The 27429-nt window shown below is 37.5% G+C and overlaps 1 protein-coding gene across 3 annotated transcripts in view; it reads left to right on the forward strand.

Moving 5' to 3' along the window:
* The window catches only part of TMEM135 (transmembrane protein 135), a 159952-nt gene that overhangs the window by 15701 nt on the left and 116822 nt on the right, over positions 1–27429 (forward strand). For all 3 annotated transcript variants that reach the window (XM_071733317.1, XM_071733301.1, XM_071733308.1), the window contains exons 2-4: positions 182–309; positions 5978–6070; positions 24678–24711. In XM_071733317.1, coding sequence (XP_071589418.1) covers positions 182–309; positions 5978–6070; positions 24678–24711 — 255 coding nt within the window. The remainder of the gene's footprint in view (positions 1–181; positions 310–5977; positions 6071–24677; positions 24712–27429) is intronic.

The raw sequence follows: 27429 nt of genomic DNA on the forward strand, positions 1-27429 counted from the left end.
TGAGTTTAAAGGAAATCTTTGTGGTATTGTTCATAAACCCAGCAAATTTAGGACGCTTTGATTTACTACTTAAATGGGCAGGCCTCTTTTTCCTTTTTTATTTTTCTTTAAAATGTGCAAAAAAAGCCTAATGGAATTAAAAGTTTGTCCCCCCTTTTTTTTTCTTTCCCTCCTCCCTCAGATTGCAGCTATTCTCAGGAAACGAAAACTTGACTATTATTTGTACAAACTTCTACCTGAGATCTTACAATCAAGTTCCTTTCTGACAGCAAATGGGACCTTGTATATTGCTTGCTTTTGCATTCTAAGGTTGGTATACTGTCCTAAAAATGAAATGTAATAGGAAAGCTGTCTTAATGCAACTTTTAAATTTATATATTACATGTATTTTTTTATAATAGGCTTATTTGTAAAGGGTAGGAGTAAGAAAAGCAATAGCTGTGCCTTCATCTTGATTTCTGGTCTTACCACTTTTTTTTTTTTTTTCTTCTCATTTCTGTAATCTTTTAAGTCAGTAAGGAAATCAGTGTGTTCACTTTGATTTCTATTTTCTGTTCTACTGATTCAAAATACTTTGTTGCAGGAAATTAAAACATATTCTAAAGGGGAACTGAGAAAGCCTAATCTTTCTCTCCTGGAAAGAACTGATGTAATTTGACATAGGTTTCTATTTTCCTGACTCAGGGGCTGTGATGACTTTTATTTATTCTAAACTTGATCCAGTAATCCACATTTGTACTTTCCTTACTTCTGGTCATAAATGAAGGACATCCCAGCACAGCTTCTGGAATACTGTAGGATACAGACTTGATCACAAAGATGAGTGTAAAAGGCACTTCTGTATTCTGAGCTGTTTCCACTGTGTATTTCAAGTAAATATCAGGGTAGTTAAAAATTAGATTTCCCTGGTCTTGAACATGGTGTTGTCCTAGATTTAAATGAATTTATTGTAGATGTTATTCATAGACTTGTGAACCCTACAGTAGCTATGAGTTTTTTAATTTATCTGACAGTGCACAGAACAGCCCATCTAAAAGTTAGGCAAACCCATTATGCCCTACTTCTAGCCCTGTTTAGAGGTCTCTCAGCTTTGCTTCAAAGCTGAGGTAGAAGGCTGAGAAGTGGAGGAGCTGGCTGAGGAGCCAGGGAATGCTTTTAAACAAATCATCTGCAAAGTTCAAAGTGAATCTTTAAGTAACAAGCTTAAAAAAATGTGAATTTTTCTTAACTATGTGAGTTGTATTAGTGCTGATTTATATTTACTCCTCTGAGCTGTATGTTGGTCTTCCTTGTACTTGCCTGTGAATCTGTAGTGCCTTTCTTCAGTTCTATAACTGGATGTTAACTCTCTAAATTGAGCTGGTGTGGTTTTAAGTTTATTGTTTTCAGCTGTTCCTGCAGCAAAGGTTACTATCCATGTCACAGAAATATGACTATTCCTGTGATATTAAAAGAAGCAGGTAAGAGATTAGTGTCAGACTGCTGACAATTGGTGTGTATTTGCTTTCAGCTCTGTAAAACATTGCTGTCTGTAGTTGTTTTGACCTCCCAACAGCATGGCCAGATGCAGCCTGGGTAGTGGAATGATGCCATGAAGATGATCAGAGTGCTGGGAGAACCTCTCCTTTGAAGTCAGGCTGAAAGATCTGGGGTTGTTCAGTTTGGAGAAGGCTCCAGGGAGACCTTAGAGCAGCCTTCCAGTACCTGAAGGGGCTACAGGAAAGCTGGGGAGGGACTTTTTGCAAGGTCATGGAGGGACAGGACAAGGGATAATGGCATTAAATTTGAAGAGGGGAGATTCAGGTTAGATGCTAGGAAGAAGTTCTTTACTGGAGGGGTGATGAGACACAGGAACAGATTGATCAGACTGTCACCTCCCTGGAAGTGTTCAAGGCCAGGCTGGATGGGGCTTTGAGCAAACTGGTCTAGTGGGAGGTGTCCCTTGCCTGTGGCAGGGGGTTGGAACTGGATGATCTTTAAGGTCCCTTCCAACCTAAAGCATTCTGTGATTCTAGTCCATGCAGCCTCCATGTCTCTTTGAAGCAGTCTTTGGGTTGACCTAAGCCAAAACCATGAGGAGAGCATTTTAAGAATTTACTGTGATGAGGGAAAATTAAAAGAAGTATTTTGCAGCTTTTATGATCAGAAAAAGAGTTAAGAGCCTCAACAATTAAGTGAGCAGGATATGTAAGATCTACTAAATGACACTTCAGAAAACAATGGGTAACATGATCATTAGAAGTCATACTTTCCAAATTTACTGATGTCCTTTGAAGGATAAATACATATCTGATCTGATCTGACTGGTGCGTTATACATGAGTTCCCAAATGACTTGCAGTATTGTTTGCTAAGACTCTTCAAGAAGGAAGATCCTCTGTCTTGCAGGAATTAGTAAATTGTTAGCAAGTACTTAATATATATGAAACAAAGCATGGGATAAATAATCAATTTTCATAGCAGGAAGAGGTTGCTAGTGATATTCTTCCTGTATTCTTTGTCCTGGATATACCTAAAGAATATTGAAAAAGGGATGAGGGGTAGTATGAGAGACTGCATGAGGTTATTTAATGACTTACCAATTTCAGTAAGATTTGCTGATTAACTTTTTCGTGGAGAAAAGTGTAAATTCATGCATTGGGAGTAAAATTAATGCATTGTGAGCCCTGTCCTTAGTCAGGGATGGGCTCTAAAGTAGCTGCTCTTAATCAGGAAACTGAGTTTCATCATGGGCAGGTTCTTTGAACAAGTCAGTTCAGTGCTTCAGTACTTGAATATGGTGAAGGAGCCAAGTGTCATTGGGAGAAAATGAGAGCAAGCCAGAAAGCTGTGTAAATACATGACATCTTTACAAGTTGAGTGCTGTATGCCTTTTAAGAGCTTCCCCTAAGATCATAATGTTAAGTCCTTCACTTGGAATGTACTTAGTATCAACATAGTCTTGCAGCTTGTGCCCTATGAGCCTCCTTCCCACATCTGCTGTTGGGTGGCAGAGGATGGAAATGTGAAACTGTTTTTTTTTTAAACTGCTTTGGGTGTTTGGTTTTTTTTAACATTTGAGTTGACCTTTTATGATTCCTTGAATCAATCACTGTGCGGTACAGTGTGCTTCCTTCAGTAGCACCTTAGAGTAAGAGTAATTGTACATCATTTTCCAGCCCAGAATGTGATTTGGTATCACATGTTCTAATCCATCCAAGAAACACCAGGGCCTCTGTGGTGTTCTGCATAACTATGGCCTGTTTATTTCTAACCTTGATTTGTAACTGTGCAAAGAGATTGCCTGAGACTCTTGGGATCTAAATGCTATAGATCTGGGTCTGGATTGTGATGAGCAATGAGATGTAATAGAGTTGTATAATAGGGTGCATGCTTCAGTTTTTGTATCTTCTTTGAATGGGAAGGTATAGTGGGAGCAGCAGTAACTCAGAAGCAAAATAGTCCAGTAAGCACCGTGCAGCTGACTGATCTTACCCTGCTGGAAGTCACAACTAAAGCAAGATATTAAAGGGTTTGTAGCTGAACATGTTATTCTCATAGTTACCTGCACAATTCAGATTTGAGGAGAGTTGCCTGTTTCCTTCATTTGTAGGACCAAGGAGGAGATGTGTTGGCAGGTGTATATATAGGGTGTTCTGGATAAAGTAAACTTCCTTTCAGCTAGGGAAGACCACCAAAACTGTAACTGCTGCAGATATTTTCGTGGATGTAAAACTTAAGGCAAGAAGGGGCAATTAAAATAATTTCAGGCATTGTTTGATATTCTCACCATTTCACAGGTGTGCAAAAAATTTCAAAAAAAACCTTAATCCAGTGTCAGCAAAGGCTTCAGCTGTGGATAGATGTTTTCATTCTAGAAGGGATAGATACCAAGCTAACTTGCCTGAATTTTTTTCTTTTTCTTGAAGTGAATTGGGGATCATGTACAGACTGCTCTGTTGGCAAAGCAGAGGGGTGGATGATCTCTCTTAGGGATGTGTGACAGGCCAGCTGGGGACTGTAATCTGTTCTGCTGGTGAGACCCAGAAGACTACATCTGTCTGAGCTTCAGATGGAAGTGCTAGGCTCCAGTGTTGACAAGCATTACATTTGTTAAATGAAATGTGATTTTTTTTTTAAACTGTTTGGTTTTCTTAAATGCAAAACCTCATGAAGACGTGGTTCTCTTTGTCTATCAACTACAGTAATTAAATTTATCCATGTACAGCTTTACATCTTGCTTAATTAGATTCACCTTATGTAGCAACCAGCCTTTGAGTTTTGGATACAGTTGTACATTAAGGAATTAGATGCATAACCTGAAAGAGCTCATATTTCTCATTACAATTCCTAACCACAGACCATATGAAAATAACCATGCAAATAACCATGCAAATAATAACAAAAACTTATTTTCATTTACTTTAGCAGAAGTTTCACTTAATGATTGGACATTTTAATTTACACTTGATTTTATAATGTAAACTGTGATGCATTATTTCCAAAATCTTATCAGACTGAACATGTGAACATTTGTAGATAATATAAACCATGCCAAAAGAGCAAATTCCTGCTTCTTTCCCATAGAACATATATTTATTCTGTTACTTAGCAGGTGTGTCTGGTAAGATGTGTTCATACTTACTAAGCAGTTTAAAATAACTTCTCTGTAACTTCATCCAGTAATTGCTTTACAAGAGAGTCCTAATAATGAACTTTAGCTCCTGTAGCATTTGGTGTTGTCATCCTGAGAAATTATCCTTTTGCAGCCGTGGGAATGAGCAGTGTGTTTAATTGCCATTACCTCACTTGCTGCTGATACTCTGACTCTCTTTTCCATTATGAATGTAGCTGGCATTCCTCACTGGTAATGTTATTTTTGCAACACTATGACATGAGGCTGATCATATCTTTTACAGCAAGAATGAAAGAGCTAATCAGATGGTATTGATTAATTGTCTGTTCTCTTTTCTGTTTTGTCAACATGCAGTTTTATCTGGTTTGTTTCCCCTTCTACCTTGTATCCGTTTCCCATTTTGTTTGTTGTTTCTTTTTCGCTGTGTTTTTACTCCATTGTAACACTGTTTCTCTGAACTGATAGTGCTTATGAGCTAAGCAGCATCAGTGTAATACAATTTGAAATACATTTATTAGCATGCCACCAAATTTCATGACTGCATGACTATTACTTGCTTCAGTGACCAGCCTGCATTATTTTAAAGGTGCAGGTGTCCTGAATGGACCAAATGTGGTTGGTGCCATTGTGTCTGACATGCATTTTTCTTTTCCTCCTAACAGTGAGCAGATTATAAAAATATTTTTTTTAGATGTCATTCATGTGATTGCTTTTTTCATCTCTTGTTCCTGGAGGAATTTTGATAGGACTCTGAGTGAAAATCAGATCTTGTTGCAAAAAATGACAGCTTTCCCTCCTTAGTAGAACTGGGATGTAATTGTTGCTTCCAGTTGTAATACAGATTAATTCCTTGGCTTATTGTAAATGACTGGTTTACTGTTTTTAGCATCAGTTAACTATCTCTGTGGAGTTTGATGTGTATAATAATAATTTGGTTTGATTTCTTGCTTACCTGACTGCATCCCTACATTCCACAAGGCTCATTGTCCTAAAGGTATATTCTGACAATTAGCATAGAGAGAAGCAACTATAAATTCTTTAGAACATTTTTCTGTAGTTAATATCTGCAACTTTTCAGAAATCTCTCTTAAAAGAGTTTTTTTCTTTATAGTAATCCTTTAAATGAAATGGATATGTTAATGAAGTAGTTCAGGTGTTTAAGTTCATGAACCAATTTGGGAGCCCTTCTGAGAACTATCCAACTGGAAAAATGCAGGGATTAGTATTAATTTGTAACTATTGGTTAATGTAAAGGGACAAAATTAATAAAGTATTTGTAGTTTAATTATAAAGGCAAAATACACTGTTGTACATGAATGTTTCCATTGCTTTGCATGTAATATATTTACAAATTGATTTTCAGGAAGATACTTGGAAAATTCTACTTTTGGTCTCCTGGCTTTGGTGCTGCTTTACCTGCTTCTTATATGGCTATTCTCATCGAGAGGAAAAGCAGGTATGGTTCTTGCTTATGGATTCTTAGTTATTATATGATATTTCTTGTTTTGGTCATTTGATGGTTGACATTTGAGAATGTACTGGTTTTGTTTCAGAATGCTGGAAATGTAGTTCATTTGAAATAATATCTTTTTAAACCTTAGGTTTAAATCTGGGAAGTTTATTGTTTGTGGTTGTTTTTTTGTGTTTAATATCTAATTGGGTTGCTTAGGCTTTCCTAATGAAGATGTTTTTTTTAAAAAAAATTAAAAAAAAATTATAATTTAAATAATATTTGTAATTAGTGACAGAGAAGGTGCATGCTAATGAAAGTTGCTGGTGACTTTAGTTAACTCATTGGAAAGATGCTGAAGTTAAGCTGTCAAGAGGAGGTTTGTTACAAAAGGTGAAGTGGGAGGAAGAAAGCTCTGAGTCATCCAAGAGTATCCAAAAGCTGCTGTTTGTAGTGTAGCCATGAGAAGTGGCAGATGAAATAATGGGCTGTAAGGTTTTAAAGTTTTTTAAATTCAACTTATATTGGTAGCTTGTATCAATAGTGAAAGTTATAATGTTTAATTAATAGTCCATGAGATGCTTTAGTCATCTACTTAGTAGGTTTTATTCAAATTAAACATGATAAATGGGTCACAGTAAGGGAGGTTACTCTTTAAAAGATGATTATGGAGAGTTTAGTGCTAGAGATGATGTGAATGTGCTTTTGGTTACTGTGAATATCTGAAACTTCCTTAAGCATTTCAAAATAATTGAAAATACATCTATGTCCTGTTGACTGCCAGGCCTCATTCCTAAATTTCAGACATGGAGTAAGCAAAGCCCAAGACAAGTTTTAGGTAAGATTGCAAAGATGTGAAAGAAATTCTAGAAAGGTGGGAACTTTCTAAATCACTTTGTTTAATGTAACTGTAGAGAAAATAATTGCAATATTGTTACTAAGTAAGTTAATTATATTTTTAATGACCTTTCTTGCTGGCTGATTTTTATCTTATTGCAACTACTTCCTGAGGGGGTAAATAGATTTTGGTAGAACATTGTCTAGTTACTTAGACTTCAACACTGTCATTGGCATTAGTGTTTTACAAATGCATTTTCTCCCTTTGATCAGTGACAGTTCTAGCTTAACTTTTCCTGCAGACCCATTATAGTGTGAGGATTTTGTGTGTCAGACTTCTGATATTTCTAGATAGCACTAAAAGAGAAGAAATCAGTCTGGTTGTCTATGAGTTTCTTGTAGCTTTCAGAGTATTTGAGAGTCAAGACTTGAAACTGCTTTTGAGCCCAAACCTGTAAAAGGTTTTGTGTAACAGTGGAACAGCTGTGAAAAGCTTGCAAACCTAAGCCTTTCAAGTGTAACAAAAAGAGCAACAAACAAATTTTATCCCAAATGGATATTTCTAAAAGCCTTAATGGCAATGTATGAAAGCTTTAAGATGTTAGGCTCCTGCTTAGCATCTGAAATTTGAAATAAATAAAAGTTGAAATAGAGGTGTGTGAAAATGGAGAAAGTTGGCTTGTACAGCAAGTATGTAATGAGTAATACTGAAGTAACTTCATTCACAGAATCATAGAATGGTTTGGGTTGGAAGGGACCTTAAAGATCATCTAGTTCCAAGCACCCTGCATGGGTAGGGACACCTCTCACTAGACCAGATTGCTCAAACCCCAATCCAACCTGGCCTTGAACATTTCCAGGCATGGGGCAGACACAGCCTGCTCTCCCTAGGGGTTCCCAAGAGTTATTCTTCTTTCTGTCAAAATACAAAATGTGTGACCTAGGATATTTTGCCAAAGAAGTTCACATTGTATCGCATCAGGTAAAAAGGCAATGTTGGTATTGCAGCATAAGACGTGCAGCTGAAAATGTTGGATTATTGTTGTTAGTGCAAAAAATTCGTTAAATAGCATCAGAAGGTAGTTGAAATACTATTTTCTTTTTAAATAAGTTTTTTTTGTATGTTATCAGATGCTGACTGTGTGTAGTGTGTGAAATGCTGCTGCTGCTGACAGACTTTCTGATTTCACCTGTTTGCTCGTTAGCTTCTGTTGCAGTCAAAATCAAATTTTAGTAGACTTGTAGTCTCTTAAGAAACTGACATTTAACACAGAGACACATAGAGGCATTTTCACTTGTGTCCTGTAGCTTATAACAAACTATTGGAAAATCTGGAAGGTGGGAAAAAGTCCCAATTTGGGTTCATAAACATATCTCTAGCCCTTTAAACTATTACTTGCAACTGGCAGCAACATCAAATGTAATCACTTAATCTTTTCCCAAGTGGAGACCCTATTTAAGTACCTCACTGGCATTTGCTTTCACAGAATCTTTGTCAGTCCTGAACTTGGGGACAGTAGGTTTCTAAGTCACATTTTTTTCTGAGTATTGTCCAGCCTTGTTCGTTTTATAATTCTTAGGGAAGAATGGGAAAAAGAGGTCAATAGCATGTCTAGGTGGTTCATAATCCGGAGGGGAAGTGTGTTTTCCAGGGTGTTAAAGAACTAGTTTGGTTATAGTTTGTATCCCTATAATATGTAGTTGCAAATTTGTGTGGCACTGCCAATGAAAAGGGAGGTGATATTGCACAGAAACTTCACAGGCTTGGGAAATGATCTGCATTATATTATAACACTACAGTTCTGTAAAGACAGCAATTGCAAGCTGGTGATGTCTGGGTGTATTCTTGTTGGTGATGGCAAAATATTATTATCCTGTCTATGAAAACAACTTTATTGGGATCTGTTGAAAGCATTTAGGAATAAAATCACTTGTAAACTTTTTTGTATATATACGTTCTGTGAAATTATTAGTCATGCTACTGTGGTTAAGTAATGTTTTGATAAGATTTATTTGTTAGATAGTAATTGAATGTAGGTACATAAATGTGTAGATTATGTGTTTGTACTGTGCAGAGTAATTTTCTACACCTTTAGTCAATTTGGTAGGAGCAACTAAGAATTTTTGCCTTTTCCTGGTATTCTCAAGCAGTGTGGGTTTCCTGTTAGGATTAGGAGGAAGCATCCTTACTGACCCATGCAGAATTTATTTGTGGCAGTCAGACATCTGTTAGGTGCTTAACTGGTACATGTCTGATGATCTGAGAATTGGTAAGAGGGTACAGAGTTAAATTGCAGCTGATTTTGACTGTACAGTATCTCATGCAGTACTTTTTCATGCAGTACTTGTTTTGTTTTTTTTTAATATATATATTTGTGGCTCTGGAAGAAGTGTTAAAAATGAGAAGTGACAAAAAAATATTCTACTTATGTTGTGGGTTTTCACATGGGAAGAAAAAGTTCCTGCAAATAAGGAAAGTACTCCCTTTCCCTGGAGAAATGTTCACACAATTCATTAGCATGTAGATTTTCTTAATTTCTTTTGGTTACTTGGCTGTGACCAGTATTTCAGTATATATTGTCATAATAGCTATGGCTATATTATAAGTAAGCTTCTAACAGGTGCACTTACCCAAGTGTATTTAAAAGAATATGGTTATCTTTACTATTTTATTATTTTTTATATTTGCTAAATAAAAACGTACAAATCTCTTGTCACAGAGTTTAGTTTTGTAGTTTTAAACATTAAAAGAGTTGTTTGATATCTCCCAAAAAATACATATTTTGCTATATTGTTTTTGTTAAGCTTCCTTAGGAAATCATTATGTACATTTTATTAACCTTAGTATGAAGCTGTTTTACCAGGGTACTCTTTGTTTGCTTCCATAGCTATTGTTTCAAATTACTGATAAGAAGCAACTTTATTTCTTTGTAGCTTTGAAAAGTTATCATTTTGCTTACATCCTTCAACTTCTGCTTATAATTCAAAGTTACAGTCACCTGTAATTTTTTCAAAATTATTAAATGTTATTGACAAGAATTGGGCATGTAGTAGAGGTGCAGGGATGTGGCTTAGGCTGAAAGACATGGTACTAGAATTGCTGTAGAAGCACAGGAAACTGCTAGAAAGCAAGGAAGTAACTGAATATACTTGTTAAAATTGGTGTGAATGAAACTGTTGAAATATGATTTGAGACTTGGTTGAAGCCAGCCTATTACTGGCAATCTGATTACATCTGATTACTTGCTGATTTCTAAGACAAAGAAGCCTGATAGCTCAGTGAAGAGCCTGTGTTTAAGACTTCTGTCATTATTGTGAAGAAAAAGAATGATGTTCACTTATGTTTTGTAAATCTGCTGGTATTTCAAAACCATTTAGGTTGAGCTCTGTCATTCTGTGATTTTGCTACGAGCTAATTGACAAACTTCAGTTTTCTTGTTCAAAAATAATATATTAATATGTTTCAAAACTTAAACTAAAGCTTTAAGAGGGGACACAATTACAGTTTTAATGACATGAATTGTCTTGCTGGCTGGCTAAACCCCACCCTGTGTAAGTAATTAAGCCAAAGAAAGTTTATGTATAGACATCTAGAAGTTCTGTGGCAGTTCTGATGGGACTCTCTGGGATTGCCCCCTGCTCCCCCCTCAGGCTGCACTGATGTTTACATTGGCTGTTAACATTATAGCGGCGCCTGTCTCCTTGCTACAGTTGAGACTTTGTCACTGATGTTATTATAAAACTTCAGGCTTAGGGTTTTTATGATTTGGTTGTAAAATCTTGCTCCGGGCTACTATTGGCAACATGTTTTTAGTTGGAAACGTTTAGTGTTTTTCATCAAAAAAGTTCACTATACTGGACTCAGAAAAATATTGAAAGCATGTGCATTTAAAAAGTGATGTAGTGCAACACTGCACATTATAGAGAGCATCTGTATACATACACATATATCCAGTGTTCTTGCATACAAAAGTATTAGTAAGTATTGCTTAGAGAAGTGGCAGAAACATTTGTGTAAGAGTGATGCTGAATTTTTAGACATGTTTGTTCTCATGATGAAGTACTCAGTTGCTGTTAGTTATTTGCTTGCCAGAAATGCCATTAGAAATACATTATAGAAGAAGAATAGGGAAGCATAGTAATGGTAAAAAGCATACTGTATACATAAACAGATCATTTTTGTAACTTTGGCCATTCAAATACAAATCTGTTGGTATGTATTTCTGTACAGTACTACAGCATCTTTAGACTTGAGATGACAATTTCAAATCAAAGTGCTTTACAGTTATTCAATTTGATGTTGTATTTTAGGGAAACCCATAAATTGGCAGTATGGGTATGGGTGATTAAAACAAGTAAACAAGTATTTTAATATAGCAAGTGTTTTAGCAAGCTTTAGTCTAAATTGCTACAGGTAAGAAACTGAGAGAGCAAGCTAATGTGAGGGATAGTTTTTTGCATATTTTCTGTTTCATAGTGAAAAAACTCTCCAGGTTGCATTACTCGTGTATTTTGTGTTGTTATCTGGTAAGGAGAGAACTAGCAAAAAACCTTGTTACTTAAGATTTTACTTCTGTAGAGTGAATATTACTGTGAAATAGAGAGCCAAGCTGTACAACATAATGGGAACACTTTGTTTCTAAACCAAAATTTGTTAAAATCCATTACACTTCAGCAGCTATGAATGGATTGAGAACAGCCCTGAAGAAAAGGACTTCAGGGTGCTGGTTGGTGAGAAGCTCAACATGAGCCAAAAATGTGTGCTTGCAGTCCCAAAAGCCAGCTTTATTTTGGGCTGCATGAAAAAAAGCATGGCCAGCAGGTCAAGGGAGTTGATTCACCCCCCTCTACTCTGCTCTTATGAGACCCCACCTGGAGTACTGTGTCCAGTTCAGAAGTCCTCAAAGCAGGAAGGTCATGCAGAGTGAGTCCAGAGGAGGGCCACAGAGGTAACCACAGGACTGGAACACTTCTCCTTTAAAGTCAAGCTGAGAGACTTGGGTTTGTTCAGCCTGGAGTAGAGAAGGCTCCAAGGAAACCTTATAGTGACTTTCCAGTATTTGATATCTGGAGAGGGATGATGGACTTTCTACAAGGGCATGTAGTGACAGGACAAGGCTTAATGGCTTTAGAATTGAAGAGGGGAGATTTAGGTTAGACATTACAAAGAAATGCTGTAGTGTGAGGGTGGTGAGACACTGGAAAAGGGAAGTTGTGGCTGCCCCCTCCCTGGAAGTGTTCAAGCCCAGGTTGGATGGGGCCTTGAGCAGCCTGGGCTGGTGAGAGGTGTCCCTGCCCATGCAGAGGGGCTGGAACTTGATGATCTTTAAGGTTCCTTCCTTCCAACCCAAACCCAAACCCAAACCGTTCTATGATTCTGTGATTACTACATTGGTGAGAGCCAATGTTTGAGAGATTTGTGTTTTTATACCAATAGGATGTAAATATGGGAACATGTGTCGCTGCATGCTTGGGAGTGCAGGACTAAATCTGTCAGATGCTGTGGGAAAATTGTGAGTGGCAGGTAGGTCAGGACAGCTCTTTGGAGTGATTTCTGTGGAAAGTTGCATCTCTTGCTCACTGGATTTAAGTGGGAGCCTTAAGAGTTGGGAGGTCTTGCCCAGCCCAGGGCTGAAGTATTTTTAATGAATGATTTGCAGTACTTTGTCTTTCTGAGAGATGGGATCATGTGGCTTGTGCTGTGTTTGTCCTGACACACTACAGTCTCCAGTTTGGAAAAAAATTTCATTAGGCTGATATGTTATATTAGGAATATTGGTGATCTCTGTATATTCTTGACAGTCCTAACTTTATTGAAATTTTAGAAGTTATTTCTATTTTTCACTTACTATTACAGCATTACATGTTAACTCTAGAAGAAGTTCCTAAAATTAGTTTAACTGTGTTCGGTTAAATGAATGTTAACGAAGTCAGTTTTAAGAACCACCTTTTTTTAAGCACAGGAGCAGGCAATTCCAGTGTGTTGTAAGTCAAGCAAGTGGGGAGAAGACCAGTTTGGCTGAACAGGGAATTCTTCATCAAGTTCAAGAGGAAAAATGAATGAATGGTGTGATCTCTGGAAGGGAGGTTGGGCTTCACAGGAAGCATACAGAGCTGTTGTTTGTGTAGGGGGAAGGCATGAAAGGTCAAAAGCTCAGGTGGAGTTGAAACTGGTCAGTGTTGTATCTTAAAATAGGAAGGGCTTTTTTAAGGACATTAATAGCAAAAGGAGGTATAAAGAAAATATTGAACTGATAGGTGTTGAAGGTGGTCACCTCACTCATAGGGATGAAGAAGAAATGGATTTTTTGGAATGGGGTTTTTTGTTTGTTTCAGTCCTTAATCATACTGTCAGACCTTGAGCTGCCCAGTCCTTTGAGTTGCAGGAGCATGGTTGTGGGAACAGTGACTTTCCATTTGTGGGCACTGACATTTGAAGAGACCAGCTGGGTCAGCTAAATGTTCACAAGTCCGGGGGATCTTCTGAGAATTCACCCCAGAGTACTGGAGGAGTCAGCAGATGTTATGGCAGAAATCCTTTTGGTCATCTACCAATGGTCTTGGGTGTCTGGCAAGGTCCCTTCCAGTGTTACTCTTATTTACAAGAAGGGTGTGAGGGAGGACCCAGGAAACTGCAGATTCCTTAGTCTCACCTCTGTTCCTGGAAAGTTTATGGAGATGCTGATGCCTGTACTAGTGAAAGGCATTTAAAGAACAATGCCACCATCAGGCACAGTCAGCAGGGGTGCACAAAGGGAAAGTCCTGTTTAACTCTTTTGTTATCCTTCTATGACAAGGTCTCCTGCATAGTGGCTGAAGGGAAGGCTTTCAGTTAGATTGTAGCCAGATTGTGAAGCGGTCCTGTGTAAAGTTAAAGGATGTCCTCTGTGGGTGGGGAAAAAACACTGTTAACAGCAAGGGTGTAAACTATGAGCACCGTGTTGTAATGCAGCTGCAGAGTTAAGTTGACTGCATTTAAATGAACTGTGGAAACCATTTTGTTCTTTATGCAAGAAGGACCCTTGCTCCCATACTCTGCACTTAATTATTTCTAGTCAGGCTCTACTTCACCCCTGCATTTTACTCCTTGTGATTCCATACAGACTGGGTTTATTTTCTCTTTGGGTGTTAGAGTCAGGGCTGAGCTGGATCATGCAGGACTGTTTGGTTGCATTTACTCAATGGTCTCCAGTTCTCTGAGTTTCAGGAAGATTCACCAGCTTAGGCACAGCACCAGCCATGAGGTTACCTCATCAGTAGTGATAACATGAAGACATCTCAGGTAGCACCCATTAAGCTCTGGGCTCTTTCAGTTCACGTGGGACCAGCCTGGATGGACAAAGAGCAGTGCTAAGGTCAGGCTACAAACTCTGATAGATCCCAGGTGACTCTGTGTAGCTACCTCTTCCTGCACTGCTCCATGACTAATTGGGACTTTATTATAGTTAAAGTTTAATTTTTTTTATTATTCCAACAACAGGTTTTGGTGAACCTGTTTTTGAAATGTTCAGTTTGTAGGCTGAAGGCTAAGTAGAAGTGATTTAGTCATCCGAGTATTAGAATTTTGAATTCCGTTGTTCATCATTAACAGCAAAAATTCCACAAAAACTCTTGAAAACTTGAGTCCTATTGAAATGCCTACAGATAAAATGTTAAAATTCAGACTACTGCTGAACATTGGAGTATTCTACAAATCTGACCTGGATTCAAACAGCACAAACAGTGGATTAATTGCCTTGCTCTGTCTGGTCAGCACTAGCATCCAGAAGACACTCATCTGGACTTCCTTGGCTTAAGCAAACACTTAATACATCTTCTGTGTCTGAATGCTTGCGTGTAACATGCAGCTCCCAGAGGGGGAACAATAAATATTCTTCTAGTATGGAATAAACTTTAGATGCTGACTAGGTGAACTGGCTATAGCCCTGCCTGATGTGGCAATGAAAAGCTTGACATTTACCTGGCAAGATAACATCTGTGCCTGCTGTGCCTGTGGTACAGTGACTGAAATTTGCCTCTGGGAAAACAGCTAAAAGTCTTTGAGGGAGCTTTTTTGTGATGTGTTTTTCAGGTCTGCTCATAGGACATTTGTTTTAGATGCTACAGATGAGCCACAGCTACAAGCCCTGTGTAAATTAAGTGACTTTTTCCTGTATCCTCATTGCTCTGAAGGAATTAATGTTGTTGTTAGGTCCTGCAGCAGGAGAAGTGTGGAAGTAGAAAAGTGGAGTGGTGATGATTTGTTATATTTAGCCATGCAGGGGTTTTCTCTGGTGAAGATTACAGCAGTGTATTATGGTTAAACATCTTGCTTCCTCTTCCTGCTGTCTCCCCTCCACATCCCAGGACAGAAAAATGGTATGTTTTCATTTCCTTTAGTAAGTTTTGTGGATTGCATAGTGTTTCTTGTTATCAGATGACCTCCACTCCAGATTGAAAATTTTTGATAAAGAAAATGCGTACCTTTAAAACTTTGAAAAAATGGCCTGTTGGAAAAGCAGGAACAGCACAGTCCATGGCATTAAAGGGAAGCATAAAACAGGTCTCATGAATTTGGGCCAGTACCTGTCATTGCAATCCAAACTGCTCCAGCTTTAATGAAAGACTGAAACAACATGGACTGTCGGGTAGCACATTCTCATTTTGTCTACTTGAAGAAATTTGTATGTGCTTCATGTTGCTTCTCCAGTGATAATTTCTTCCTTTTAAGCTCTTCTTCAGTGTCTGTTATTCATTATTCTTGAGCAGTGGACTGAGGAAGTAGCAAAAATGTTCTAGTATCAACTGTTGGAGTTTTTGAACTTTGAATTTAAAGTTAGAAAATAATAGGTTCAAACTGGACTTGGCAATAACTTCTTTCTATCTTTGATAGGTGAAACATCACATTAACACATGTAGCATATGGCACAGCTCGTCATGGAACACTGATCATACTTTTAGTACTGCTTGCCTACCTGTTTTTAATATGACTTAATAGTCTGTTGTTTGGGTTCTCTTTGGGGAAGAGAACCCACACAAATGGCTCTCTATGTTGGGAAGTTTAACTCCATGCCCTGCTTCTGTTAGAATAGCTGATCTGCTGTTTCTGAATATAGGGACATTTAGAAGACAGTCACACCATGTCAAAACCTGCAGTAGTCCTCTGTGTGAGTGGATTGATTTATCACATTAGCTTTTGTTTTGAATATTCTTCAGGTATTTTGTAAAAAGTCTAGTCTGATTGCAAATGTAATCATTGAGACATGAAAATCAACTCTAAACTTGCAAACAACCCAATAGCTGTTAGCTTGACAGACTGGAAAAAGGTCATTAGGTTGCTTAAGTCTCTCAAAATAGTTGAAAAACCTAGTGGTTTGAGTAGTTTGTCAAAAAACTTGTATTGTGGAACGGACCATCTCAAACTGGGTACAGAAAATGACTTGAGGAGGAAAAGGCAGCTATTTTAAGAGAGATCTGAATTTTCACAGAGCTTCTGGGGGCTGGGTTTGGGATGTGCAGATAGGGTACATGAACTTGAAGTAGGCACTGAACTTGAGATGGGCTGGAGGGTAGAAGAGACTGGGTCAAATAGTAGATGAATTTCCACTGATGCTGGGACAACCCGAAGCAGTCAGCTAGAGTTGCAGCCCTATATGAGAATTCTTTTCCTCCTTCTTGCCCTTGTTACTCCCCAAATATACTGGGTATATGTGCAATTGAATATTGCAGATCTCTGACAACTCTGACATTTCTGGGCCCTGTCTTGCTCCTCTGACATTCTGAAATACCCGTGGCCTGTCTTGCTCATCCTAATTCTTATTAACATTTCTGGCCATTATGTCTTCTTTTTCCTATGAAGCAGTAGTGATCTCCAGCAAAATATGAAGAGACACTGCTGCTAAAAGATCTCCAAAGCAGTTTTGCTTAAAAAGAGTATTTTCTGGTATGCCCTACATGCATACCTTTCAGACAGAGTGGCCAAGCAGCACATGTTGTGTCCTGACTGGGAAGGTGCCCAGAAAAGAAATGTTTTCTTTTTGATTGACTGAGCTGATTAAAAACAATTCTGTGTTACTATCAGCAGTCGAAAGAAATTATCTGAGTCCTTACTTAACACTAGATAGGCCTTCTATACCAGGAATGTTAATAATTTAAAAAATTACTGGTAATCCTTCATTTCTTTTCCTGAGGTTTGATGAATTTGTTATTCTTCTGTTATCTAGTAGTCAATCCTTTTATGAAACTAATAAGCTTTCTGGAATCTGATTTTTATCTCTTCATGGAATCTTGTGAGGTTAAATCACACTTCTAATTAAAAGCCTTTTTCCCCCCTCTGTAGGTCAGCCTTTGTTTTCACTCTTGGTTCTCTAGATACCATAAACTGGGAGAGAAGGAGGAGGGAGAGAGTGTTTAAAGAAAATATGTCTAACACAGAGTATAAAACAGTTAAAAAAGTAAACAGTAGATGTTATCTTGTATTGCACTAGCTGCAGACTCTAAGAATTATTGGTACTAATTTAACTGGAATGTATTAGTGTAGATATATTTTCTTTTTGGCTTCTCTCCCTTTCCAGTTTTCTCATACTCACTTTGGCATGTGTTCAAATCATAGAACATTTTGAGGTTTTTTTCTTTCCTTTTAAGAACAACAAAATCTGAGTATTTGTAAGAAACCATTTTATTTAACATGAAATGTGCTCAGAACAAGTATTACTGATTTGCAGATTTGAGCAACTTCAGTTTCTTCAGCCTGTAAAGTGTATATTTACTGCTTTAAACAACCCAAAATTTTGAAATAGAAAGTTCCTTTAAAAACAGTGGGTTCTTAAACTGTGAATTTTTTATGTGAAGTTCACTGTCTGAACATTATCTGCATGTGAAAGACTTGCTACTGGTATTTACTAAGCTCAGAAAGTAATAATTTTGTTTTTTAAAAACTTATTGCTTAGGTCTGTTTTATTAATTTTTGGCATTATTTTGAAAGCTTATCTGTTCCTGCTGATTTTAAGTGAACTTTTGCACCAGGATCTTGCTGCTGGCCTCCAGCTGTCAGTAGGAAATTGGTGGGTGTTAGAGATTAACGATACCCTAAACATAATCTGTAGTACTTGTGTTTTTGCAGGGATGCAATCACAACCCCAGATCTATACTTGGTTAGCTTGTGGTGTCAAGCTGCTGTAAAGCAGAAAAACCCCCTCTTCGTTTTGACCTTTCCTTTTCAGGGGAAACCTGTGATTTGTGTGTTTGATTTAATTCTGCAGGTTATGAAGAAGTGTATTTTACAGTGGAGGGGGAGGGAAGCTGGGGGGAGGAATTCTTCCTGTTTTTTGCAGACCACAAATCCTGTCTGGGGAGCCATTACAAACTATTATGTTAGCCTCTTAGTTTATGCTCAGAAATGAAACCCAGAGTTAACACTTTTTTATTTGTTTGGGTTTGTTTTTCTTTGTTGTTTGTTTTAAAAGGGTCCAACGTTCTCAGATTTTACTATAACAAGTCAATACGGCATTAGTTATGTGCTCTTTATCTTTGGTGGGTTTTTTTTTCCCCTCTTCTTTTCTTTTTCTTTTGTCCTTTCACATTCCACCCCATATATGCTTTGGAATCCTTTGAAAGGAGTTGTGTTTGTGATTGCTGAGACTTGCAGAGAATTCAGAAAAAAGATTATTGGTTAAGACAAGGTGATAACTGTCAGCATATGGAGCAGACTCAATGAACAGTGATATTTGTATAAAATTCAAAGTTGAATTTGTAGGAAACTCATAAAAATGTATTTTTTTCATAAATTCATTATGTTAAAGACACATGTAGTTCAGACCTTGTTGTATAGGTCACAAAAAAGGTAAGTGACTGGTTTCATTCTACTACCTGTTTATTCTCGGGCTGGCTTGTTGGTTTGGCAACACAAAGAAGTTTTGAAAAAGTAAATAGTAGGAACGTGAAGTTTTGGACTGGAGATGAAGTTAAAAAGCTTTATAGCAAAGCTAAAACTACTCTTAGCAGCGGGTTGGATATTTTTATCCTGTGTGTTTTTTGCCTCCCAACTGTTTAAGTGTCCTGTGTACATTGAGAAACACAACCCATTAGTGAGGCTGTGTAATCAGCGTGGATGTTCTTTTAATTGCATGCATAAAAGTTTTTAACATGCTGCTTTACCTCTCAGGCTCCTCCAGCCATCAACAGCTGCTGTGTGTTGGGCTACAAGTTCTTTCCTGTTGTTTCTGAGTTGGCCACTTATTACCCCTTTAGTTTTAACCAAGAAAAAAATGGTAATCATAAAAGATGCAAGACTGGTAAAAAAATGCAGTTACAGTAGCTCAGATATGTTTAGGTAGTTACAGTGCTTAGATTTCAGGATGCTTACTTGTGGAAGTTTGTGCTTTAACTGAAACAAGGCAATAAAGAAAATTATATTTTAAACTTAATATTGCCAAAAGAAGTTATTGATCAGAAAAGCTCAGAGGCTGGAGTGCTGTGTATTAGACATGTAAGATGGGCAGGGCAAGGCAAAACATAAGAAAAAAATATTTAAAAAAACATAAGAAAAAAATATTTGTTGAGAGACAAATAGTTTAAAAATCACAGGTGCCTACCTCTCCTGTGGTTGTTTAGAGCAAGAGAATGTGTTTGCTTTCTGTTGGAAATTTTCTCTGCTGCTGTGATTGCAACAATTAATTTGTGGTAAAATTGCCCTGAGCATGAGCATTTTATAAGGATTCATCCCACCTTCTGGCAAGGTGTGGTACGGCTTGGGGTTTTTTTTGTTTGTTTTGTTCCCTTAAATAGGGAGAGAGAACTGGCAGTGAGTTTCAAGAAAAAGACATCTTGGCTGTATTTGAAAAACATTAAATCATATTTTGTATGATTTGATGTTATATGAAGCAAAAAATCATGCTACTTGGGAAAGTAAAATTGTTCTGTAAATTCTATAATATATTGAGCTAAGGAAGCAAACATTCTTTAGGGAACTTCTACAGCAGTGTGTTGGCATACAGATTTGGACAGCTGGAATTGCTTCTGTTGGCATGAGTAGAATTTTTAACTCATACAAGGGGGACTGGACTGTGGCCTAAATCAAGCAAGTTTCCCAGAATGTATAGCACTATATATACATAATATATGTATATATATATCTATCTCACTATACTTATGCATGAAAATATAACTACCTTGCTGACAGGTAGATGCATTCAGAGTCTGAGACTGGTGCTTAGTGATTTCTTTGTCTTTAAGATTCTATTGATTAAATACAGAATAGGAAACCTTTAATCTGTTTTCTATTTCCTGTATTTCCATTTTAAGCCCTTGAAAATGAGTTCTGAAAAATTGGGCAGTTTCAGTGAAGAGCCATCACTGTGATTAAAATCTTAGGGAACATTTTAGAAAAACTAAAGGAGCTAATGTTTTGGGTTTTTTTTAATGAATGGTATGTGGGTGATTTGGTTGGACTCCGTAGTGTTAAAGTGGAGGCAAAGATGTAACAGGTTTCAGTAATCAGGAAGATTCTTCTCAAAAGTAAGGGGAAAATAGTAAAGGTAGGGAGCATTAGAATACCATATCAGTGGTTGTGATGACTTTATTGGAAATACATACATTTGACATTTTTGAAGTTGATAGTTCATAACAGGAAAGTTTGTGTTTTATATTAGGAAGCCAGATTATTTATCATCCTGATTTCTTATGGACTTCAAAATATCATACATAATCTTTCCTATGGATTATAAAGTTACTTTTCACCTTTTTTTTTTTTTTTTTCATAGAATGATAGAATTGTTCAGAGGAGCCTTGGGAAGCCAGTACTCAGAGCAGTGCCAACACTGAGTTCAGACCAGCTTCCTAGGCATTTGTCCTGTCAGTCTTGAAAACCTGTGAGGACAGAGGTCTGGGAGCCTCAGTGGGGCTCTGTACCAACACTTGGCAGTCTTGAATAAAATGCTCTTCCTCAGGCCAGGTAAAAATCTCCCTGGCTGTGCTCGTGGTCCCCCCCAGCTGGTTGATCAACATCTGTTCTATATTGGGGACCAAAACTGGATGCAGTACTCTGTGTGCTGTGGTGGGTGCCAAGTAAAGGGAATTAATCATTTCCCTTGACCTCCTACCTATACTTCTGGTAGTAGCCCAGTTCACTGCTAGGCTTCCTTGTTATTTTTGTCCTATAGCTTTTTGGGTTGGTTTAGCAGTTATTTTAGGCTCTTTCCTCTGGGCAGTGCAGTCACAAAAATACATGGTTCTTTGTTGAGGTTTATAGGCCACAGTTTAGGAGCTGTTGCTGTTAGAATTTGATATGAACGTTACCAAGCTGTCTGTAAATTAAATTTTAGTAAATGAAACTTTTCCTTGGAGAAGGTGGGGATAAACAAGAGAATTATTTCCCCAAAGCCTATGACATGTTGTAATTTAAACACTAATGGCAGAATCCTGGTGACTGGGATTGTTCAGCCACAGATGATGCAAATTGCCCTGAGAAACTGAACTCTGAGATGTTGCCTGCTCACTTCTCTAACAAGCATATAAGAAAATTCACATGAAAGTGAACGGGGGGGAAAAAAAGGAGAAACAAAATGAGAAGTTTGTTAAACACTGTTGTTCTTTGAATTAAAGTGTAATTTAAAAATGTGTTTACTTTCATGCTGTCCCTTTTAGGTAAAAGATACCAGTCTTGTTAAAGATTTTTTCAGAATAGTTTTTTTTAATTCTTTATTTTAACACAACAGACTAGCAGGATGGACCAGGACACACCCTTCCATCTCTTGTCCCACAGAAGCAGCTCTCTTGGATGCTGACTTGCATCCCCATCCTAGTTCAGCCTTGGCCTGCTGCTCATGAATGTTGATCCTAGCTTGTGTTTTTCCTTCCTAAATTAAAGATCACATATTTCATTAGAAACAGAGCAGGGTATGGGAGATACAACCAGTTGAAGAGGTGAGAGGGAGGCAGTGGGAAGCCAAAATGAAGATCTTGATGAGAGCAGCATCTGAAGAAAAAGAAATGAGATAGAGATGATGGAGGAGGAAGGGGCAGAAAGGATTTCTGTGCATCTTGGGCTTCCCCACCATGACCTTTTCAGACCACCACTGGTCAAACTATCTGCTGGTGTCTGTGCTTCTGAGGTTAATGTTCAACACTGGTCATGGACTTTGGGGGTGAAATGTTGGCTGGTTTAAACTTCCCCAGAGCAGGTGGTTAGACATGACTGACATTAATTTTGCTGTTTGTTTCCTGCTCTTGTAATACCATTTCCCAATTATATTCTTCTCTTATTTGCCAGCTGCAGTGTTCATACAGTCTGTGGGTTGTACCAGTGACCAGTGGCCTACCTCTGTCTTTCTGTCCTGTTTTCCATCAGTTCTTGTTGCTACAAAACAGTGCGACATTTTCTTAACTCCCACCTAGCTTTTAACAGTCCAGTTCCAGGTTAGGTTAGGCTTGCCTGATCACATTTGCAAAGGGCCAAGAAGAGGGGTTTTTTTTGTTTGTTTGTTTACTTTGTTTGTTTTTGTTTTGTTTTGTTTGTTTTGTTTTTGGTTTCGGGTTTTTTTGTTTGTTTCTTCCCAGAAACATAGGGCTATTTATTTTTAAACCAGGCAGTGAACTAATTTGGAGGAAGAAAACGTTCTCCTTGGAGTTAGCTAGGGCCTCATACAGCAGCAGATAGAGACAGGCTTGCCCCAAGCACTTTCAGATGATGTCATCTGGCAACTTCCTCTATTTTCAGCTCCGGAAGCTACTTCCATCTCTGCATTCCCTGTCTGCACGTTTTCCCTCCTCCTGACAATCGACTTCTTGCACCCATCTCGCTGCAGCTGCACCAAAGTTTTCCTTCCTCTCCTTTAGCTCTCTTTCCTTTCTTTGTCTTTGGGTTGGCGAGCTGCGTTTTTCACTCGGCCAAAAGACACCACAATAGAAGCTAAAACTTATTTAGATCAAATCCTTATTTTTTTAGCACTTAAAAAAAGTAAAATAAATTTCATTGGAAGGCTGAAAGACCTTGCTGCATGTTGTCTGTGCCTGCATGAGGTAGGGACTGAAAGAGACAATCCGTCAAGTAAATTATGTGCACATACAATAATGATACTTTTGTGCACAATACAATACAATTGTGAAGTCTTAAAGCTGCATTTCTCACTCAGTAGCTGATGGTAGCTTCTGGCAGGTAAGTGTGTTATTGCAGGACATCTTTGAAATTCTGGATTTTTTTTCCAGAGTAGTTACAATGCATTGGGTTTACTCATTATCTCCTGACTAAATTTAATTCTGTGTTCCCAAACATTTGAGTGCTTGGATAGTTGTCCTAAGCTTTTAGACGTATTATGGGAATAATAAAAAGTAATCCAAATAAGATGGAATATCCAGTATTTTTCCCCAGAGGAGCAGATTAAAATTAAGTATAAATTGCACGGAACTCTACTGGCTGCCACTTTGGTAATCAGGAGGCTCAGGGTACCAATATAATTTGTCAGCTGAGATAGCTGACTGAAAGACCAGGTAATTCCAGACCAGCTTGAGAGTTTTAATTTAATCTATTACATGAGGTGAATTTTCACCTCTTCCTGGTCAGGGACTTCATGCAGTATTGTGATGCCTTATTGCAAGTTATAGAGGTCTGTCTGCCTTAATGCTTACAGACCTATTTCCTAGTTGTTGTCTTTTTGGTTTTGTGTGCCTCAACTTAACAAAATCTGTAGATTCAGGCTTTTTTTTTTTTTCCCTCTTAGGTTTCCATTCTAGCCTTGTTTCTAATACCTGCACAGAGTGGTACTAGATGGAGAAGGTGTACAAAGAGGGGCTTTGTAACTAACTCTGCTTTTTAAGTAAAAAACAGACCCAAATGGCTGTTGCTAGTTAAAGTTTTGAACTTTAGCCAAATTTGAAACTTTCTTGAAGACCCAAACCTGTGGAACTCAGAAGAGTGCCTCATTGCTTCCTGCAAATTCAAGGTGGTGTGACAGTACCACAGCATTTAAGTGGAATGTTTTCCTGTGCCTTAGATATCTGCTGTGAAAAACATTGATCTGGATGCCTAGCTTGGCAAGATCATAAACACCCAGATGTAGGGGGGTCAGAAAATACTGGGTAATTTTCTGGGGGGTCTGGTTGATGCCTGTAAACTATGCAATAGGTATTTCTATGTTTCCTACTTGTGATCTTCTTTTGCTTGCTTGTTCAACTGAAGTGATGGCAAGGTGTGTTCTGCTACCATACCATTCTCTTAAGCACTTTACAGGTGCTCAGGAACTTAAAATCTCATGACAGAATGCAACAACTCAAAAAGGTAGGGCATGCTGGCTTCAGCCAGGATTTCTGCATCATCAGTCTCAATAGAAAATACTTTTCATAATAATGTAAACAGAAGGGCGAGGGCACCTTGAGTTACACAGCACTCATCACAAAACAGAAGCTTACACTCAAGCATTTTCCTGTAAAGTCACAATTTAACATAAGCTTTGGCCATGGTTTATATGCTTACCTTACCAGCTTGTGTGCAGGCTTTTATTTTGTGGTAAAGACTGTGTCATTCAAGGTGCCTTCCCCTTCACGAAGGCTTCAGGACTTGTGCAGTAGTAAGCTGCTATATATAACTTGGTTCATGTTTATCTCACCCTTTTGGATACCATGCTATCAAGGTCCTATTTTTGGCTTCATAATTATTTTTTATAGGGTAGTAATGATTCATCCTTCATCAAGAATCTGTTTTTAAAGCTCTCTTCTTAAATAAAATATCGTTAATGCATGAAGTGTATTCAGTGCACAAAAAAATGTTTAATTAACTCACTCATTTTGTCATTTCTGTTTATAGGAGAGGTCTCCTCACAATTTACATGGCCAACCAAGTAAGTAGCCCTTTATTTTAAGAATAAAAATGTTTAAGAACCATTGGAAAGGTATCTTGTTTAAAATGGATTCTGAGATTCATTGCATTATTAATACTTTCAGGATTTTTTTTCTTTTAAGAGTTCTGTGTTATTAGATAAATAAAATTATCTTATTAGCAAATGGTGTCTCTAGGTTTTTAGGAAGTAGCTTTAAAGCAGAGACTGGAATATATTTTATTGTACTGTGCTCAAAATTCCTTGTATTACAGGCCCAAGACAGTAAGTAGTTCTGTATAGACTCTCTAGAGTAGTATGGCATCTGGTAGTTTAAATGTTGGTTGTTTTGCAGGTGAGTAATCCAACACCAAATGCTTCCATCTTGTAATTATTTGTATCTCCAAGTGATTTCAAGTATTGCACATGTAAATATTTTCACCACATGGCTCTCTACAGATTTAAATTTTTTGTGTCATATTCCTTATAATCTTATTCAAATATGTAACAGTAGTGAATTTGTCTAAATGATGCTTTGTGCATTACATTTTTCTGAAAATGTCAAACTTCTGCTATGTGATCATACTCCTTTAGAACTGATTTTATTATGCCAAAGGAAGTATATGAAGTAGTTACAAAATTTGAGTTATGTGAAGTCACAGAAACTACAAAAACAAAGGAAATGACCTAAGAGCTGTGTTTCAGATTATTGTAATAATTTACTGGGGCCTCAACGGAGTTGTACAAGTATAGAAATCTGATGATTACAATTAAAAGATCCATGACTAAAAGTGATGAGCCAAGGGCAATTTATTGCATTTCAGTGCATGTTTGCTAGCAGGTGGATAACCTGGAAACACGTTGTGTATGTTTGCCAAATCCATTAGAAAATTCTTTCTCAAATTCTGGTGTGTAACTATTTACTTTAGGGAGAAATTGTTTCTTGGGTTATTCCATATTCATATACTGCCTTTCATTACAGGCAAAGTTATGAGCAGATTACATACTTCAGAAGAGAAGAAATTAGTTCTTGACATAGATTTTATTTTTGCCCAGTATTGTCTAGTTTTAATTTTTATAGCTTCTTGGCTTGGATGACTCGTACCCTGCCCTTTAGGACTCCTTTTCTTTATAAAGTTTTTTCCTAATTTGAAAAGATGAAAAATCCCATTCTTGAAACTTAAATAATTCAGTGTTCAGACCCTCAATAACATGTTGGAATAAAATTTAATTTCTACAAAGGTATTTTAGCCTTGGAAGGTTGAAAGTTTTCCTTGAATTCAAGAGAGCCGCTGTGTAAAAGGGTGGGTGTGTTGCACACATCGGGTTCATGGGGTGTTGGACAGTGTTGCAAGGGGAAAGTTACATTTTATGGACACCATTTGATTCAGTGGATATTCTCTGCAGCATAATGGTTTATTTTAGTCACAAATCTTTGGTGAACTCAGGGCTACCAGGGTTTGCTTTGTAAACTACCCTTCATCATGGTACACTTGCCTTGTTAGAGAGATGAGTAATCAGGGTAAATGTTTCCCTATTTGTTTGGCTTGTCTTTGCTTTAGAACTTTATATGCTTTGATAAGATTTACTATATAAATTTACAAAGCCTTTAAAATATTTATTTCTGTCATCTTTACATTGCAGCATGCTCCTTTCTGAAAGCTGGCAAATTGTAACCATTAGTGATGTCAGCTGGACTGTGAAATTGCACTGTGTTTCTTGCATTCTGTAAAACTTGTTTCAGGACATGTTAAGATATTTGTTGAATTAAAGTTATTCCTTTTTTTTTTTTTTTCACATTTTGCTGAACTGTGTTTTACAGCCTAATCAATAATAATTGAGGCTTTTTGTGTGATTCTTCATGTGTGCCTTTGCCCTCTTAGATAGGAGGTAATTAGATTTATTGGTTATTATAAGAAATTACCATGAATATTGCTGCGGTGAATTTTTATAGTCATATTAGGGCTTTTGAAATCAGAAAGTTTTTCTGCTATTGTCCTGATGAAAATGTGTGGCAATTTGTCCTCAGAGATTAATTTACTTAGTGGAAAGGGGGAAAAAGTGTGGTCAAGTCTTTATACATGGTTGCTGTTCAGTGGGTGAAATGCAGTAGAACATAAAAGGCAGTGGGGTCTAAGAACCCTTGTTCAAAAGTTGGGGGTTTTTTGTTTGTTTTCTTTTGCTATTTATGTAATCTGGAGCTGTGAAAAACATGTGAATAAGTGCCCTGGCTAATTTTAAATAAGTCAGTGATTATAGATTTATGTGAACCTTAACTTCCCAGTTGTATTCCCTTGCTGCTTATGCAATAAAACGGCATTGAAAACAATCTGTGTGGGCTGTATATACTCTATAGAGGAAAAAATAAATAAAAATATGTTCTTAGGCTAGCTTTCTGCTACATTGAAGCTATAAAGCAATGCATTTCAGGGCTTGGATTTGCTTTGCCTCAAATCAGCTTCTGAGCTTCTCACTGGAAGTCAATCAAAGGTTTTAGGAGTCAATTAATTCTGATCCCTAACATCATTGAACATATGAGTTTGGAAGTTTTTAACTAGTTCCAGTCTGCAACCTGATGTTTCTGTAGTACTTCTGGACAGAATAGCAATAGTTACAGCTATGGACCACAGAGAAGGATGGAGTGCCTTTCAAGTTTTATTTTGGATTGCGTAAGTTAAGGGCAAGAAATTTTTAGGATCAAAAGAGATGCATTGGTAGTGAACATATAAGATGATCCTTCAT

Source organism: Heliangelus exortis, chromosome 1 (assembly GCF_036169615.1).
Source record: "Heliangelus exortis chromosome 1, bHelExo1.hap1, whole genome shotgun sequence".
Classification (NCBI taxonomy): domain Eukaryota; kingdom Metazoa; phylum Chordata; class Aves; order Apodiformes; family Trochilidae; genus Heliangelus; species Heliangelus exortis.